Source organism: Babylonia areolata, chromosome 21, assembly GCF_041734735.1.
Source record: "Babylonia areolata isolate BAREFJ2019XMU chromosome 21, ASM4173473v1, whole genome shotgun sequence".
Lineage (NCBI taxonomy): Eukaryota > Metazoa > Mollusca > Gastropoda > Neogastropoda > Buccinidae > Babylonia > Babylonia areolata.
The window spans coordinates 4,404,763-4,423,016 of NC_134896.1; the positions used below are offsets into that span (position 1 = coordinate 4,404,763).

An 18,254-nucleotide genomic window follows, 5' to 3' on the forward strand; every position below is an offset into this window, starting at 1 on the left:
CACTGTCATTGTTCACATGGGCATGTTTTCTTGAACCCAAATTCTAGGATGTACAGGGTTCGAAAAAAGACCACTTGGGAATTGCTCGGTTTTCTTCTTGGAGGTATGGTGAAATTATGCTTTTACTTCCGGTTGTTTTTTTGTTTTTTTTATAAACTGTTGTGTTTGCTGCCAATGTAGTGAGCACCTCTCTTAACTAGAGGCACTCTCTTGCACATATCCTTTTTTATTTTTTATCTTTGTCTTTTTTTTTCTTTTTTTTTTACAATGAAAAAGACACAGCTGTTGTTTATACACCACTGATTGAGTGTGTGGAGGAGGGGGGTAGAGGAGGTGCAGGGTAATGTGTGTGGTGTGTGTGTGTTGGAGCTCATGTACGTTTATATGTATTTAACTGTGCTTTCATATCTGTGAAACTGCATGTTTGGTGCATATCTGTTATGCATGTGTGGGTGTATGTGTGAATGTGTGTCTTCATGTTTTACATTTATTTGCTTATTTATCATCATTGTTATCTTATTTATTATTTTATTATTATTATTATTACTACTACCTTTTTTATATTATAATTATTATTTATTTATTTATGTATTTATTTATTTATGTAAGCTTATCTATTATTTATTCACTTTTTTTTTTTTTTCTCAAGGCCTGACTAAGCGCGTTGGGTTACGCTGCTGGTCAGGCATCTGCTTGGCAGATGTGGTGTAGCGTATATGGATTTGTCCAAACGCAGTGACGCCTCCTTGAGCTACTGAAACTGAAACTGACTGTAAGATTCTGAATGAAACATCAGTTTTTAAAAAGCATTTTCAAGTTATTAATGTGTGCCTGAAACAGCCATCACTGGATTCAAAGAGAGCTCAGTGGTAGGCAGATATACAGCCTGCATAATGTAAATCATCTATCAGTGGGTTTTTTTTTTTTTAACATTCTATGAAAATATCCCTGCTTTGGTGGAGGAGTGGCCCTTAACTTTTTGTGAAGTCTGTATGCACATCAGAGCATTGGGTTTCAGTTGCAGTTTCAGTTTCTCAAGGAGGCTTCACTGCATTCAGATAAATCCATATACATTACTCCAAACTGCTGGACAGATGCTGGTCCAGCAGCATAACCCAACACGCTTAGTCGGGCCTTCAGTGTACGCGTATTTGTGTACCAAATCAGAGTGAATTTCTCCTTCTAAATTTTGCCAGAGGACAACACTCGTTGCCCTGGTTTCTTTATCAATGCGCCAAGTGCATGCTGCACACAGGACCTTGGTTTATCATCTCATCCGAATGAGTAGACCCTCAGTTTGATTTTCCAGTCAAACTTGGGAGAATGGGCGAGAATGGGATTCGAACATAGACCCTCACAGAGCCTGTATTGGCAGATGCGTGTCCTAACCATCCTGCCCACCAACCTCTTCCAGGGGTTTCAACCAGTGTTCATGTGTGAAGCTGTTTATAACTTCTCTGAATGAGATTTTGCAGTGATTATGATGGGAGCTCCATGTGGCTGCGCATAATGAGGTACTGCATGGGTACCTTGTTTTGAATGAAGGGAATGGAAACCAGCTCATGATTCAGCTACTTTTTTGTGTTTTTGATTTGACTTGGTAACTTTTTCTTGATCTGGAATTTTTTAACCAAGTTGTACTGATCGGTTCCCTCTTCTCTACTCATGGTCTGCAACTCTGGTATTGACTCGCGTCTATGAGTGGGTTTTTACAACTTTGTCTTTTGTATCCTGTCTCTTTTTAGGCAGCAGTCCTCTGCTTTCAAAAGTGCATGTTTGGTTTACTCTAGTTTACATTATTTAACTAACCTTTGACATGGATGGCCAGATCTTTCATGTTTTTTGATCTTCTGCATGGGCTGCACGTGGGAGAAAGGAGAAATCTTTACCCTCAACCTACCATGCACTGTGAGGGTATGCACCCTTTGCTCTGGTGTGGTTTTAGAATTAAATTTCTGCAGTATTACATGGAGATTGATTACTTTAAGGCGCTCTTGTATATGACCTAATCATGACCTATTGTGCAGTGTGCTGTATGGAGAGTGGTATGACATAAAATGTTCTGCAGAGGATGCTGTTTGGAGATTGGTTACTTTGTGGAGTTCTAAACAGACATGAATTGTTCTGCAGAGCATGAACGATGATCTTTGTAGTTGCATTTCTTCTGAAGAGAGAGACACAGAGAGAGAGAGGGGATGAGAGAGAGTGTATGTGTGCTTGTGTGTGCGCATGGTATGTGTGTGTGTGTGGGGGGGGGGGGGGGGGGGTAGATGTGCAATGCGGTTTGGCTGACTGAAATGGAGAGGCATGTAAATTTCAGTAATCTGTATATTTGTATATAGCTATTTCCATTTGGTGCCATTTAATTTTTAATTTATCTTTTTATTTTCTATTCATTTTATTCATTTCATTTGTTTGTTGTTTTCTTCTTATGTTGGACATGTGCTGCTGCCAAAAAGAAAATCTCTGTACCAAAGTATAGACAATAAAGTTTGTGGATTGTATATAGACATTGGTTACTTTGTAGTGTTCTTGAACAGAACTTAAATTGTTCGGCAGAGCACACAATATGGAAATTGATTATTTTGTTGAATTCTTGAACATGACCTAAGTTAGTTTTGCTGAACCAGCCTCTTTGTGGAAGTGGTTGTCATCACGGACTGATGACTGGTTCAGACTTCATCACAGGCATATTGTGGGATAACTGCGCAGAGTTGAGTGAACTGTGTACTCAAATGGAAAGACTGGAGGAAGGTGGCTGACTGTCATCTGCTTGGGCCTTGTTGGCAGGGTGTGTTGTGAAGGGCAGTGTGTGGTTCGTCTGTCGGGATCAACAAGGACCATCTAGTCATCCTGGGGGTGGGTGGGTTGGGCTCCGTGGGTGCGCAGATGACTGGTCAGGCCAATCCGCGCCCGGAAGGTTCTGACGCAGTGTGGACAGGGGATGGTGGCGGCTGTCGGGGACTTGCTGGCACTGCTTTTCCTGGCCTGTCTGCATTGCACTGCTGCGGCGATTCTGTTGGCCTCACAGGATTTGGCGCCTTTGTGGACAGCTGAACGCCACTTTGGTCTGTCCATTGCATTCAGCTCCCATGTGTCGTGGCTGATGTTGAAGGCCTTCAGAGAAGCTTTCAGAGTGTCTTTGAAGCGCTTCTTTTGGCCTCCATGGGAGCGCTTGCCATGTTGGAGTTCGCCGTACAGCAGTTTCTTGGGGAGCCGGTGGTCTGGCATGCGAACTACATGGCCTGCATCAAGATGGTGTAGATGCTGGGCAAGTTTGCACAAGTGAGCACCTCTGTGTCAGGGATCTTCTCTTGCCACTTTATGCCGAGAAGTTTTCTGAGGCTGGTGGTGTGGAAGCGGTTCAGCTTTTTGGCGTGGCGTTTGTAGACCGTCCATGATTCACATCCATAGAGCAGTGTGGTGAAAACTATGGCCTTGTATACTTTGAGCTTCGTCTCCAGGGTGATGCCTCTCCTGTTCCAAACGTTGTTATGGAGTCTGCCGAAGGCAGCGCTGGCTTTGGCGAGTCTGGCATTCACCTCGTCGTCGATGACAACTGTGCAAGAGAGTGTACTTGCCCAGGTATGAGAACTTGTCCACCGCATTCAGTCGTTGTCTGTTGATGAAGATGTTTGGTTCAACGTAAGGCTTTCCTGGAGCTGGCTGGTGCATCACCTCAGTCTTCTTTGTGCTGATTGTGAGGCCAAAGTTGTCACAGGCAGCAGAGAACTTGTCGACACTGTGTTGCATGTCAGCTTCGGAGGCAGCGTTGAGAGCGCTGTCATCAGCAAACAGGAAGTTGTTGACGGTGTTTGTCCTCACCTTGGTTTTTGCTTGAAGCCTCCTGAGGTTAAAGAGTGAGCCATCTGTGCGGTACCTGATGCCAATGCCTACGTCAGCGTCTCTGAAGGCATCTGTCAGCATGGCTGAAAACATGAGACTGAACAGGGTGGGGGCAAGAACACACCCTTGCTTGATTCCGTTGGAGACAGGGATGGTTCTGAAGTCTCTCCATTGTCTTGGACTCGGGCCAGATGGCCTTTGGAGAATCATGGCGAAGTACGGATGTCCCAGAAAGTTCATCACCATCATACGGCAACTACACGATGGAATGCTCTGCTAACAGTATCGAAGGCCTTGGTCAGATCGACATAGGTGGAGTAAAGGTCGGCGTTGTGTTCCTGACACTTCTCCTGGAGCTGCCTGGCAGCAAACACCATGTCGATAGTCCCGCGTTCTTTCCGGAAGCCACACTGGTTCTCTGGTAGGAGACCTTGCTCAAGGTGCACAATGAGACGGTTGAGTATCACTGGCCAGTCTTGCCTGCAACGGACAGCAGGGATATTCCACAATTGGTTGTCACAGGCCTGACGATTTCCTTTGCGCTTGTACAGGTGTATGATGGAAGCGTTTTTGAAGTCCTCTGGAACTGCCTCATGCTGCCAGATAAGCTGGAACAGCTGATGAAGCTTCTCAGTCAGCGCCATACCACCTTCTTTGTAGACCTCAGCTGGAATGGAGTCTGAACCAGGGGCTTTGCCATTGGATAGCAGACGGATAGCTTTCTGGGTCTCCTCCAAAGTTGGAATGGCATCCAGCGACTCACTGACTGGCACCTGGGGAGTCGTCGATGGCTTCATCATTGATGGTGGAGGGGCGGTTCAGTATGCTGTCAGTGTTCAGTCCATCTCTCAAGGATCCCGTCCTTGTCAGTAATCAGGGTAGAACCATCAGCACTGAGGAGTGGAGCAGATCCGGAGGTGGTGGGACCGTAGACTTCTTTCAGGCCATTATAGAAGTTCTTCATGTCGTTCCTGTCTGCAAAGCCCTGGATCTCATCAGCTTTGTTGTTCAACCAGGAATCCTGCATCTGCTGCAGCTTCAGCTGGATGGTGCTGCGTGCGCTCTTCAGTATGTCTTTCTTTGACTGTGACTTGGGATCTTCAATGTGGGTTCTGTAGGCTTGGCGTTTGTCTTCTAGCAGCTGCTTGATCTCAGTGCAGTTCTCATCAAACCAGTCTTTGTGCTTCCTGACAGAAGGCCCCAGGCACTCCATGGCAGTGTTGTACACCGTCTCATGCAGTGCGCCCCATGTTGCCTCCACATTCTGGTTGTCCAGCACAGTGGACTCGGGGCGTTCCTCCAGGGTGTCAGCAAAGCTCTGCTTGATGTTGCCTAGCTCCAGCTTGACATTCAGGCATTAGATTGTTTTCATGCCCTGAGGCCGTCTCTTGGGCTGGATGCGGAGGTTGAGCTTGGAGATAAGGCGGTGGTCTGTCCAGCACTTGGCGCCACACATGGCCCTCGGGACTCGTACGTCCTGCCTGTCCCTCTTCCTGACAATGACAAAGTCGATGAGATGCCAATGCCCAGAGCAAGGATGCATCCATGACGTCCTATTATACGGGTAGGGAGGCAGAAGATGGTGTTTGTGATAAGAAGGTCGTGCTCAGCACATGTCTGGAGAAATAGTTGGCTATTGCTGTTAGTTACCAACCCCATTTTCCCAATCACTCCTTCCCAGTGCTGTCACAGCCAACTCTTGCGTTAAGTCACCAAGAATGATGAGCTTGTCTGCGTTAGGAACAGTGGTGATGACAGCGTTCAGGTTCTCGTAGAACTTGTCCTTGATCTCATCCGGGTTGGTCATGGTGGGCGCATAGGCGCTGACAATGGTGGTAAACTTCTTCCTGTTGCATATAGGGAGTTTCATTGTCATCAGGCGATCGTTCACTCCTTTCGGGGGGCCAGCCAGCTTGCCAACGAGGGTTGTCTTCGCTGCAAAGACAACTCCAGCCTCGTGTCTCTCTTCAGGTCCGCAACCACTCCAAAAGAAGGTGTAGCCTGCGCCTCGCTCACAGAGTTCGCCTTCTGCCAGTCTGGTCTCACTTAACTCTTTCATCCCTGCAGCACAGTTTTCCGGTTTACGGGATTTTTACCCTTCATTCCTGGAGGCCGGAAAACTGTGCAGCAGAGAATTCCCCCTTTCCTTCCTGCAGCCCGGAAAAATCGATTCAAGCGCTTTGAACTTCCCGCGAGTCGCGTCATCAGTGCGCGTCATCCATCCTTGACCGGGTCACTAGCGGGGCAGTGTTTATGAGTGGAATGGATGCCAGACACCCCTTCCCCCTCCCTAGGCCATGGGAAAGCGGGCACAGCTACATTCTTGCCGATGTGCTGTGTAGACACAGAAAAACGGAATGTGTAGAAAGTTCGGATTGTGACCAGTTTTCTGATGAGTTTTACAACGCTCTTAATAGATAATGATTTCGATCTGTTTCAAATGAATGACAAGGAGAGAGTGCAATTAGCTGTTGCTACAGAAGTACAGGTAGCAGGTGATGAAAAGTTTAAAAAGTAAGAAGTGTGAAAATTGTGGTGTATACTTGTGCAGTAACTGGCATGACTGTTTCAAGGTACATCACACACGTGTCACCTTTGTGTGGCATATTACGTGATGATTGTGACATGGACATGTGTATTTAGAGACAGTGTCATTTCTGAATAGTTTTTTTTTCAAGAATTGTGTAGATAATGATCTGATTCTGGCTCAGTGACTGCTAGTGTAGTGAAAGGCATATGTTCTCTTTGAGACAAAGTTAAAATAATTCATGTGATAAGGACAATAGTAGTGACAATTGTGACAGTTTTTCGTGGATATGACTAGCAGTGTGGCATTGAGATACATATGAGACTCTACTCGGTGAGTACCTGTATGATGTGCATACTCTGCAAGCAAAACACTGTCCTGCATGTAGTACGTAGTTGTATGCATTGTGTTTGACCCCAAAGTCACCTGTTATACACCTGAGTGTCACCAGAGATGTCACCCTATAGTGTCTTCAGGGTCTCAGACAACTTCTCATGTCAATTCTGAACACAACAGCATATGACAATCTTATTGTACTGTAATGAGCCGCGTTACCGTAAGCCTCCAAAATAAGTACCCTGCTTCATACTTTCTTCCTCTTCTCATATCCAGGAATGAAGGGAATATGAGAATGGTAGGGATCTCGGAACAAGGGGGAGTAATGGTTCATAGAAAAATAGGAACGAAAGAGTTAAGGCAGCGATGTCGATGTTGTACCTGGCTAATTCACTCGCAGTGAGTGCTGTGCGTCCCTGTGGTCTGGCGGAGTCGCCTCTGTCCAGAAGCGTACGCATGTTCCATGTGGCAGTGGTCAGTGGGGTGCTCCTTGTTTTCTTCTTTCTTTCCTTTGTGTGTCGACCGCTTGAGTAGGGTCCCCGTCAGCCGCGGTATGCTGACTAGGGTGGTGTGGATCAGGCAATGTTTCGGGCACCTTTTCTAGCCCCTTCCTCATGCCATGGAGGTGAGCAGTGCTTTCCTGAAGAGGGCTGCTCAGTCACTCCGGGGGCTGCCGATCTCCACCGCTGCTCCAGTCGGTGAAAAACGACCCTATGGCCTGAGCCGCCTGTGTGCAGGTCCACGGCTACGACTGCCAGTGTACCCACACCTTTCGCTTCGTCGCTCGCCTGTCGCCACAGGGCTTGGGGAAAATGATGTTACGGGATGAAGGATGACTGATGACTTGCGCGATGACTTTGTTTATAGTGAGGAGGAGTTGCGCACCGTCGACCTCACTCTCTTGTCCGGGACCAATAGAGGACGAACCACTCCCGGAAGAGCGTGACAAGCCCCCCCTCTAGAGGTACTACCCCTCCCATGCACCCCCTAACCCCCTGTGGATATCTACAGCAATTACATTATCCATCATGAAAAATTATCGATTCATTTCCTATTTATTTTCTTGTTATTTTCTTCTTATATTTTAATCACATTTTATGTGGACACATGAATGCAGTTTCAAGGTGTTGGTATAGAAATATAGAAAAAAGAACAAGAAAGTGCAAAAGTAAATCACATAGTTATGGTTTAATTTTAATGTTTTTTGCCATGATGATGTGTTTGTGTATGGGAATTGGATGTTTGGTTTTTAGCTCATGAGTGAACAATGTGAGTCTTTGTAATAACTCTGTGTATGATTAGTGTGTATGTGTGTTTGAATATGTTTGTATGTGTGTGACCATGGTAGGCTTCAACAAATTTATTTTCTCTGATAATACTTTGTCTTCACCAAACTCGGCTTAAAAATAGGGGAAAAAATAAATTCTTCCACACATTTTAATTTGAAAGATAGTGCTCTTCTGGGAAGAACACAAAAACTTAAAAAGAAGCTAAAAAAATTTTCATGGTAACTTATATTACTGTTAAAGTTTATTGGCTGTTCACATAATGAACCATTTATTTTTGACATATCGATAAGTTTTGATTTTTTTCATAACAATTGAATTTTAGTTAAAACGGAACATCTGCTCAGTATGAAAGTTTCATTGTTGCGTGCATCAGCCAACAGCAGCAAATGCAGCCGAATAATTGGAAATTGATCTGAATATACAGTGGATTTTTTTTTTTTTTTTTTTTTTTTTAATGAATACAACCTAACATGTTTGACTAAGAACAATTGATATGACTCAAAGGCATGGAAAGGCTATTGTGTTTTTCGCTTATTGTGAAGTTCTTACATTAAAAATATATCTACATTGATCCAAGTAGTCATTTGTTGGTACACAGTCTCTGAACCCATGATTCCATTTTATGCATATTCATAATCAGCATTAATATATTGAAAGGAGGCTGCTAAGTTTTATTCAGAGAATTTGTGCATAGACCTTACCACTAGCTGCATAATCTCCACATCTGACTGTCTTAATTAGTAAATCTACTTAACTTGCTACCCAGAATTTGTCAGACTGAAATCACACTATGCATAAGTCATAATTCTGTTGTAAGAACTGCACTCGCAGAATATTTATTATGTATATTAGGCCTGAAAATACATTTTGTGATTTTGTTACAGCTTTAAAGCCCAAAAGTCATAATGAAGACGGGGACAGTTTATAGCTTTGATAGACTCATATTATGATCTTAAAACAATTAAATGCTGATTGACGTGGGCTGTGTAAGATAGAATTGCTCAGTTTCCAACAGACAACTTTGAGTTAACAGTTAATCACTCATTTCTGATGATGAGCAAAAGTATTATTTGGATGGCTATGTGTGTACTGGTAACTCCCCACTCCCCTATTTCCCCCTCACCCCTCTCCACCTCAGCATTTTTGGTTTTATTGTTGTTCTACAGCTGGAATCACTCATGAGTCATAAAAGCTTTGCCTTTTGATTTTTTTCGTTGTTTCTTTTGTTTGTAGTTTTTTTTCAGTGAAGCCATGTTTTAAAGAAATGTCTTTCACTTTCAGGTGCAACAAAACATAGAATCACACGGCGAAGTTCGGGTATTAATGAGTCTCCTGACGAACCAGTGACAGGTAAGAACCCATGTGGTGTCTTGACTTGTCACTACATGGAGGGATGCAGGGTTGTTGGATGATGTTATAACAGACATGTGGGTGTAGTCGTTGTGGTCTGTGCCTTGTTTGTCGCACACTTCCCTCAGTCCACTGGTTGCCTCTCAGTGTTTGTTGGCTGTGGTCACACCTTCACTCCCTTGAGTGGACTTTGATGTCCATGATTGGTTTTATCACCTCCACCCCCAACTGTTTCTCAGGTAGCTGTGTTTCATTTTGGGGTGTTTGGTGGGGGGTTGGGCGGGGGGGCTTGGTGGGTATGTACATGTTTCCAGATCCACTTGAAAGACGATAGGGATTTCAAGATTTTGATGTGCTTGCTTGATCAACTGTATGTGTGTATTTACATGCAAGAGACAAGGCGCCTGTAAGCCTGCATGTTTATAATCACCTGGGAGTTTGGTAGAATATCTTATTTTCATCTCACCAGGTAACTAACTACCCCAGAAAATGGGGTATTGCTGCATACACGGCAGGTTAACAACAGTCATGCATATAAAATCTCACTGATAAACCTGAGAAAAAACATTTCTGCAGAAACAATTGGGTTTGTGCATTTCCTTAGTAATTACTGTCTCTGAACATCAAAACTTAACAATCTGTGGCACACAGTACTTCAGCATAATGGCTGATAATGATGTGTAGATTTTTTTTTTCAGAATGAAAACAAATCTGAGGTAGCTTATGTGACAAGGTAAAGTTTTCATTATAACAAGATTCTTGGACCAACTGGTTTCATTTGCAGGAGTGAAAGCAAAGCTTGTGAAGTAGTTGAGAGGTGACAGTAGAATACATGACCCATTTTCTGTAATGCAGGCAATGTTGTGAACTATTTAATTGGTGACAGCAGAATACACAACCTGTTCTGTATGGCAGGTGATGTGGAAGGAGGCAGCGAGTCGGACATAGAGGTGGATCCTTCTCCAGTGGTTCCCGTGGAAACGGACAGCATCTCAGAGCATCAGGAGGAAGAGGAGCCCAAGGAGATGGAACTGGATGCCGGCGTGGAGGAGATAGAGGAACCACTGCCTTCTGTCCAGCCAGCCACTGAGTTAAAATCTACCCTCCCCCCCCAGGAGGAGGAACCGGCTGTAGTGAAAGCAGAGGACTTGAAGTTGAAACAGCCTGAATCAAAATTAAAGCAGCCTGCAGTAGACACAGAACCAGTCTCAGAAATCGTCTCACAAGAGGGTACAGACTCCTCAAAGGAGATGGAACTTCAGTTGCCTCCCCCACCGCCACCACCACCACCTTCAGCTCCTGTAGATAGCTTTGTCACTATCAAGGATAACAAAAAACAGACCATTCCGGACCCACCCTCAGAGCCGGAAGAAACGAAGCAGGCAGAGGTGGCACTGGTGACAGAGGAGGTAAAAGACGTGCCAAAAGTTGAAGAGAGAGCTCCAGAGCTGGTCAGTGTCCAGGAAGAAGAGGAGGTCCAGGAGGAAAAGAAAGCTGAGGAGGAGAAAACCGCTCATATCTTTTGTACCGAAGCATCGCCTGTGGTGGTGAAGCAGGAAGTGGAGAAGGCTGCCCCCTTGGATGACCCTGCCATCCCCCAACTGAAGAAGATTGAGCTGGACTTACCGCCAGCCGAGGACAAAAAGGACAGCAAAGAAAAGGAGAGGCTGAAGCCAGGGAAGAAACTGGGTCGCGACTTCAAGAAGAGCCGTCAGAATGAGATGAGGACTTCTTTTTCAGAGATTCCCACCCTGGAGCCCATGACCTCGCCACCCAGTGATGTGAAACCTGCCCCTGTGGATGTCGCTCCCTCCCCCTACGACTTCAACGATACAGAGGCTGATTCGCCATCTCCATGGCAACCAGAGATCACCAAGAAATGGGATCCCAGCAACAAACCACTACCCATTTTCCAAAGAGATGTGAAGAAGGATGTCAAGAAGGAGTTGAAGAAGAGCTTAGAGACGGAGAAGAAGAAGGTAAAGAAAAAAACAAAAAAGGTAACGGAAGAACAGGGTGGAGAAGGTGACTCTCCAACCAAACCCAGCGAGAAGAAGGCGAAGGACCCGTCTCTTGTGAAAAAAGGCCGGAAAAAGAGAGTGGCCGATGGGGAGGTGAAAGTGGACACCAGTTCTTACGAAGAAACGGTTAACAGTGTGGTAGAATCATGTAAAAATGATGACATGACTCACCTTTCACTTCCTCTTCCTCCCCCATCAGAGCCCAAAGAGGAAAAGCCAGCAAAGAAGAGGAAGAAAATATTTCCAGCCAGTGCTGCTCTGGAGTCTGAAGCTGCACAAGAAGAGAAAAAGGAGCCTGCGAAACCTGTAAAATCACTGAAAGGAAAAGTGGGGCGGAAGAAAAAGGAAATAAAGGCACCAGACTCCGTCACAGAACCACATGCAGATCCTCTCCCTGTGTCAGTCCCCGCCCTGGATGTGCATGTCCCTCCCGCTATTTTGCACCATGAAAAACTCCCATCGACAGAGCCCTGTGAGCCTGTTCCTGTGAAAGAAGCGTGTTCAGATGGGGACTTGCCCTCGGCTTCTGCACTTGGTGGCAGTCCACAAGGACTGGTGGTGTCAGCCCCGAAAGCTGGTCCGTCTGGTTTGCAAGTGTTGAGCATGGCCTCGATCCGCCCAGTGCCCAGCACGTCGGGTGCTGCAGGGGGTGGGCCCAGCGACAGACTGGTCCCCCTGTTGGAGGGGGTGCGTGAGGTGGTGAAGCAAGCCGCCGTGCTGGAGCCTCGCGTAGACTGTGCAGGGGACATGCCCAAAGCCTCCTGCTCTGTGGGCAACACGGTGCTAGATAATACTCCTCCTACCACACCGGAAAACGATTTAGATGAGGCCAATTCGGCTTCCTCTTCCTCTGAAGGCCATGACAATCTCAAAGAGGACTTGGACAGTTTAGATTCGGTGGAAAGAACTTGTAAAGGTGGGAGCGAGTCTCCGCCTGGTTGTGACTTTAGCTTGAGTAGCACCTCCAGTGAAAATCTCCCCTCCAGCAGCAGTGGTGTGCAGTCCAATGGTCAGCCTTCACAGTCCTTGGATACAGTCGGCACCAAGAGGAAAAAGAAGGATGACGCAGCAGCTGCTGCGAAGAAAAAGAAGCGGCTGATCAGTCGGTCAACCAGGGGGGAACGCAACAAAAAGTCTCCTAAATGTGAGTGGATAGTGTCTTGTCATTGTATATTTGAATTCAAATTCTGTAGTCCTTGTATTGCCTCTTTAATCTGAGTAATTCTTATCTATAAAATCTCTAAAATGTGAATGGTTGATAATCATCTTGCAGTGTCTATTTGTTCTAGAGTGTTACTTACGTTGACAGTATGAATAATTTTTTTAGTTTGAACTTCAGAATGAAAAGGTCTTACACTATTCAAGAGCAGGAGAGAAAAAAAACTGCGGTGGTTGTGTTGTATAACATTTTGAAGGGAATGGAACGTAGAAATCTAAAGATATGATAGGGTATTGTCTTTACTTTTTATTGTTTTGTCCCATTATTTATATTTTGCTTTGAAATGGAACATACTGACTAATTAATGTTATTTTCAGAACTTCATGAATGTTATTCATTTTGATTATTTTACAGTCATCATTAATGAGCCAGTTATCATAGTGGATCTATGTTCAGTTCACTTCATTTGCGTACACAAGTGATGTGTGCTGCTTTGTAGATGGAGATGATGATTCCCAGAGCCGGTCACCACTTCATCAGAACACAACGGACAGTGGCTTGGTGTCGTCAGGACACGGGGACGCCACAAAGAGTAGCACCCCTCGACCTCCCAAGTTCCATTTCGCTGACGGTGTGTACAATCAGATGACTTTTCTGGTGTTTTCTTTTCTTTTTTTTTTTCTTTTTTTTTGTCAACAGAAATGTTGGTATTTTAGTGTTGGTTGACATGATGAAAGAATTGAAAGACATGGAATAGAGTTCTGTCTCTTTCTGGCCCAGCTCTTTATGTGAAACCCCATTTTCTGATGTTGAACACACACAAAAAAAAGTTTCACAATTTATATATATTTTTTAAGAAGGTAAATAAAGGGTATTGTGGCAGAGTCAGTTAGGCATAGGACGTTTGATCCAGTGTTCATCAGTGATCAAAGTTTGGGCCCCTGTGACGGCATGGTGCTGTGTCTTTGGCAAAGGCACTTTGCTCCAGTTTTTCTCACTTCAATACAGGTGTGAATGGGTACCCAACTTCTGTTGGGGAATGTTGAAATAGCAGAGCTTCCATTGCTGATCCATAGACTGAATATATATGAATTCACTGCTCCTATAGCCATAAAACATTAAAAGACCATAGAACCTTTAACCTTATTTTTCAAGTAAATAATAAAAATTATCACAATGATCACAACATTTGAATGGCCTGTCTTGGTCATTTGTAGGAGTGCATGATAGTAATTTCAGTTGAATTGAGCTGTACATTATGTTGAGTTAGGTGCATGTCTGAAATATTTTGATGTATGGTCTATAATAAATATTTTCGTGAAAACGTGTGCTATTTTTAAAGAAACGCATGAATGTCTTATTTCTGATGTCATTAAGTAACAGTGGCTATTAGATTTATCACTGCACTTTTAATTTACCTCTGCACTTTGCTGTGATCTTCATAATGAGGTGTGTGTGTGTTGCAGATCTTGGTGAACACTTACAGGGAGAGCAGCGCATTCAGTTTCTACTGGACAAGATGAAGGAGGTTCGGAAGGTGTACCAGGGCATCAAAGCTGAAGTTGCAGCTATCGATCGCAAGCGTAAACGTGCTCGAAGAAGGGAAAAGGAACGTGAAAGTGAGTTCTATAAATAGTCTGTCAGTCAGATTCCCAGCGAAGATTTTTTACTCACATGTACAAATAAAATGAGTCTTTTTAACTACTTTGAAATGTTGTTTGTGTGTGGGAAACTTCAATATTTATGTTTTCTCAAGAATTTCAAAGGTGATCAGCATCAAATTTGAAAGATAGTGTTGCTTCTGTGCTGGGGACTTGCAGCAACAAATTATGGTTTGTAATGTGGTTGCTCTTCCAGCCATCCATGTATCCTCTGTCTTTCTGTGAGGAGTATGTCTTTCTGTGAGTATGTCCTCCTCCTCAGGAGTGATTCGCATGAATTCTTCATTCACACAGTCTCTGACTGTACTTTGGCCAAGTGGAGGCATTAAGCAGACATCCTCTTGGTGGTCCTCAGAGATTGTACCCTGACCCATGTGCTGTTGAAGGGTTCCAGGTGTGCCCACACTAGGGTCCATGCCTGACCTCGCCTTTTGGCCTCAGCCAGGGCCTGCCTTTCTCTGCACCCTGTCTGGAGGCAGCTTGTGACTGCCGTGCTGGCCACTGGATAGTCCTCTGGGTTCCTGCCCTGCTCTCATGGCGCCTCGCACTTCATGTTTGGGGATAGTTCCTGTCAAAGGTGTTTGGTGTCGGTGGATTCATGGGGGACTGTTGGTGATAGTCTTTACTCCAGGGTTAAGTGATGATTGTCATCAGCAAGGGGGTGTGGCAGGTAGTGACCTGCATGTGTTGAATGGGAACAGGCACAACCAGACAGTGCAGGGTCTGGTCTGGCGGGTTACCTCATGGGGATCTGACTGATAACTCCCTGTGGACAGCTGGCACAGAGACTGCAGCAGACAGACAAGAGCGTGGCGATGTATGTAGGTGGGTCTGGTGATGAAAGATGGGGCAGCAAGCAGTCAAGGTCCTCCTGGTCCTCTGTCAGCCAGTGAAGGGCTGTGGGAAGCTGCCCTCAGTTTCCATTGTGATTGCTGCCACATGCTGGTGAGTCCAGGCACCGGCAGTGCCTGAGGTTTGTTTGGAGGAAGGTGGCAGAATGGTTAAGGCGCTTATCTGCCAACCCAGTGTCCATCAGGGCCTGGGTTTGATTCCTGCTCTCGCCTTTTCTCCAAACTTTGACGGGAAAATCAAATTGAGTGTCTGAGTCATCCATGTGAGATGATAAACTGAGGTACCAGGTGTAGCACGCACTTGGCGATCTGAAAAAGAACCCGTGGCAACAGTGTTTTGCAAAATTCTGTGGAAGAAATCGACTCTGATGGGTAAAAAATGTTAATGCATATACTCAAGGCCTGACAAGCATGTTTGGCAATGCGGCTGATCAAGCATCTGCCCAGCAGATGTGTGACTTCATAGAGTTGTCTGAATCATGTGATGCCTACTTGAGAAACAAATTGCAGAAACAGTGTGGAGAGGTTGGATAGACCAGTTCCAGGCTCTGTTCTTTTGCATTGCTCTGGCTATTTGAGTCTTCACTTATGTCATCAGGGATCTTTGCCTTCTGTGCTCTTGAAGAAATTAATGTTACTGTGCTTTTGGTTATTCATTGAGAGGATGGTGAATACATAAACAGTAGGGAGGTAATATACTAAGGGAGGCTACTTAGCCACAGCTGCTTTTGCTTTTTCTGCTTTGGTGGACTGTTTTTTATGCAGAATAGGAATCAGACCCCTGGCACAGTCAACACCAGTGGGTCCTGATAAGTATGTTAAAGAAAAAAATTGAAACTGTCTTTTGGTGTTTTTTCAAGTTTGGTTTTTTAAATATTTTTGTTTCTTTTTTTTTTCTTTTTTTTTTCTGACATCAGTTGTGCTGTGTTCAGGTTCTCAAGCATCCACTGGAGACAGAGAGGCGTCCTGAAAATCACTGGACTTCACTATCATGGGATGTCCTGACGTTCCTTGTCAACAGTGTCTCTCTACCTGTCATAGTATTTAACAATGAAAAGATGATCCCAACCATGTTTCCTGTGTTTTTATCGTGACTTTTGCTGGGCAGAGAGCAGCAGTAAGTGGGTTTGGAAGATGGAAGACAAGATTTTTAGTTTGTGTATGTGTGTGTTTGTGAGAGAGAGAGGTGAGGGGAGTGGGGGGCGTGTTATGTGCACAGGTGCGCATGTTTGTATGTGTGATGTGAGCGTCAGTGGTTCTGACTTTAAAGAGGCCCTGTGGGAATTACGGCAGCACTCTTGATGTGAGAGATGTGTATAGGGGTGATCCCTGAGCAGTTGGTGATTTATGTCTGAGAGTGAGGGTAAGGGGGGATTGTGGACTGAAGAAACAAAACTTGAAGGCTTTTAACTGTGGACACATTTTTGTCCATCTATGTATACATACTGTAATGTGAAGCCATTTATATAGACCTGCCAACCTTGGAGTGTTGAGTTGTACGAGTATGTTCCACATTAGTTTGTTTGTAGAAGAAAAGTATGTGGAAAAAGAAATCAGTGATTATTGTATTTTATTGATTTTATCAGCTTTCTGGTTAATAAAGACTTTCAGTCTGAAAATTTGTTTAATCAGTTCAATGCAACTTTGTAGCGACAAAGGGGAGGGGTGGGGAGAAGACAAAAGATGATTATTTTCATATGGTCATGAATTGAATCCAAATTTATGGAAAAATGAAAAGCTGTGATTTTCTTAGAGTTCACTCTGTTTAATGCAACTTGCAAAACATGAATTTTCTTTTGTCATGCTGGCATGTTTCACAGTTAAGGACATCTGAACAGACTGGATTTTCAGCAATACTCCAAACAATGCAAGATCAAGACTGTGTGAGTGACCATTCTGTGGTGAAGTGGTCAGCGTCACAGACTGACGACTGGGAAGACAGAAGTGTATTTTTGGTCCACAGCCAGCTTCTGGCCATAACTATGGGTTTGAATGGCAAGACTGGGACTGTACTGTTGAGGATCATGCACTTCACCGATGTCATGTGTCTTAGGGATTTTTGCCCAGATTTCCTGCAAGTGTCTGTATCTCAGCCTGGTTGACTCGGGGAGATATTATGAGAGCAGAGCCTTGGGAGGTGCCGTGGCAGAATCTGTTTGGCATTTGACTTCTAATCCTGTATTCACAAGTGATCAGTTCAAGGCCCGGTTTTGGCATGGAGTTGTATCCTTGAGAAATTACATGGACTCCCATAGCTTCCATCTTCATCACTCTTTTTATCATCCATATATAGAAAATGAAATGTCCCAAAATTCTGGGGGAAAAGAGTATGTGTATGTAAAGGAAGTGTGGTGTGTCACACTGTAACAATCTTCATGGATCCTTTTTTCTGATTTTTCTCTGTGCGATAAGGTATTCAAAGCTCTGCTGATGAATACGGGTACACAGTCACTTAGTATTGACCAGATTATTCTGTGTTTATGTTGTTGTGGAATGAAATTGAACATGGAGATTGTAATCTTTCCCCACACCCCCCCGTTGATTTTTTATCTGATTTTTGTTATCTGGTGATTGTCCCCCTTTTTTTTTTTCTTTCTGTTGAATGTGTTGATTTTTCTGATGTTCTGTGTTTTGTTTGTTTGTTTGTTTTTTTGATTTCATATATACATTTTATCAAATTCATTGTTTGGTTTGATTCCATGTTCTTTCTTTATGGTGCTGACTGTCAGACCCTTTTCTTCCCTTTTCTGGGGGGGCTAGGGTTGGTGTTCATACATGATTTGGAGAACTTCAGAATACATCTTTGAGAGTGCTGTTCAGATATTCACTGCAGGTGTCTCTCTCTTGGCCTGGTTCACTCCGGGATATTTATTGACGTGATTCATACACAATTGCATGAAGTCTATAAAAGTCCTGGAAAAATGAGAGAACTATTTCCAATGATGGAAAAAAGTCTTTCAACTGGGTCAGGAGAGTCTTGGAATTTGAACAAAACCCTTGTTTGGATTACGAGCAGGGCTGGACTAGGGAGCGTCTGCCGATGTGAAGACGGAGTGGGGGAACGTGAGTGAGGTGGAGAAGATCGGGGAACCACGGCTGTGCTGGCCAGTGTGGTGCAATGAGAATCAGGGCGGCACTCTCCAGCCTTGCCTTTCTGAGGACTTTTCCCATGATGGGAAGTGGGGGGAAGGCGTACCCCGAAAGGTTGGACCAG

At 44.5% G+C, this 18,254-nt stretch overlaps 1 protein-coding gene across 3 annotated transcripts in view; it reads left to right on the forward strand.

Annotated features, from left to right (window-relative positions):
* The window catches only part of LOC143296465 (uncharacterized), an 80,322-nt gene extending 62,274 nt beyond the window's left edge, over positions 1–18,048 (forward strand). For all 3 annotated transcript variants that reach the window (XM_076608411.1, XM_076608410.1, XM_076608412.1), the window contains 5 exons: positions 9,280–9,348; positions 10,264–12,513; positions 13,028–13,159; positions 13,995–14,147; positions 15,973–18,048. In XM_076608411.1, the coding sequence (XP_076464526.1) occupies positions 9,280–9,348; positions 10,264–12,513; positions 13,028–13,159; positions 13,995–14,147; positions 15,973–16,010 (2,642 nt within the window). In that variant the 3' untranslated portion in view covers positions 16,011–18,048. The remainder of the gene's footprint in view (positions 1–9,279; positions 9,349–10,263; positions 12,514–13,027; positions 13,160–13,994; positions 14,148–15,972) is intronic.
* Positions 18,049–18,254: the final 206 nt, after the last annotated feature.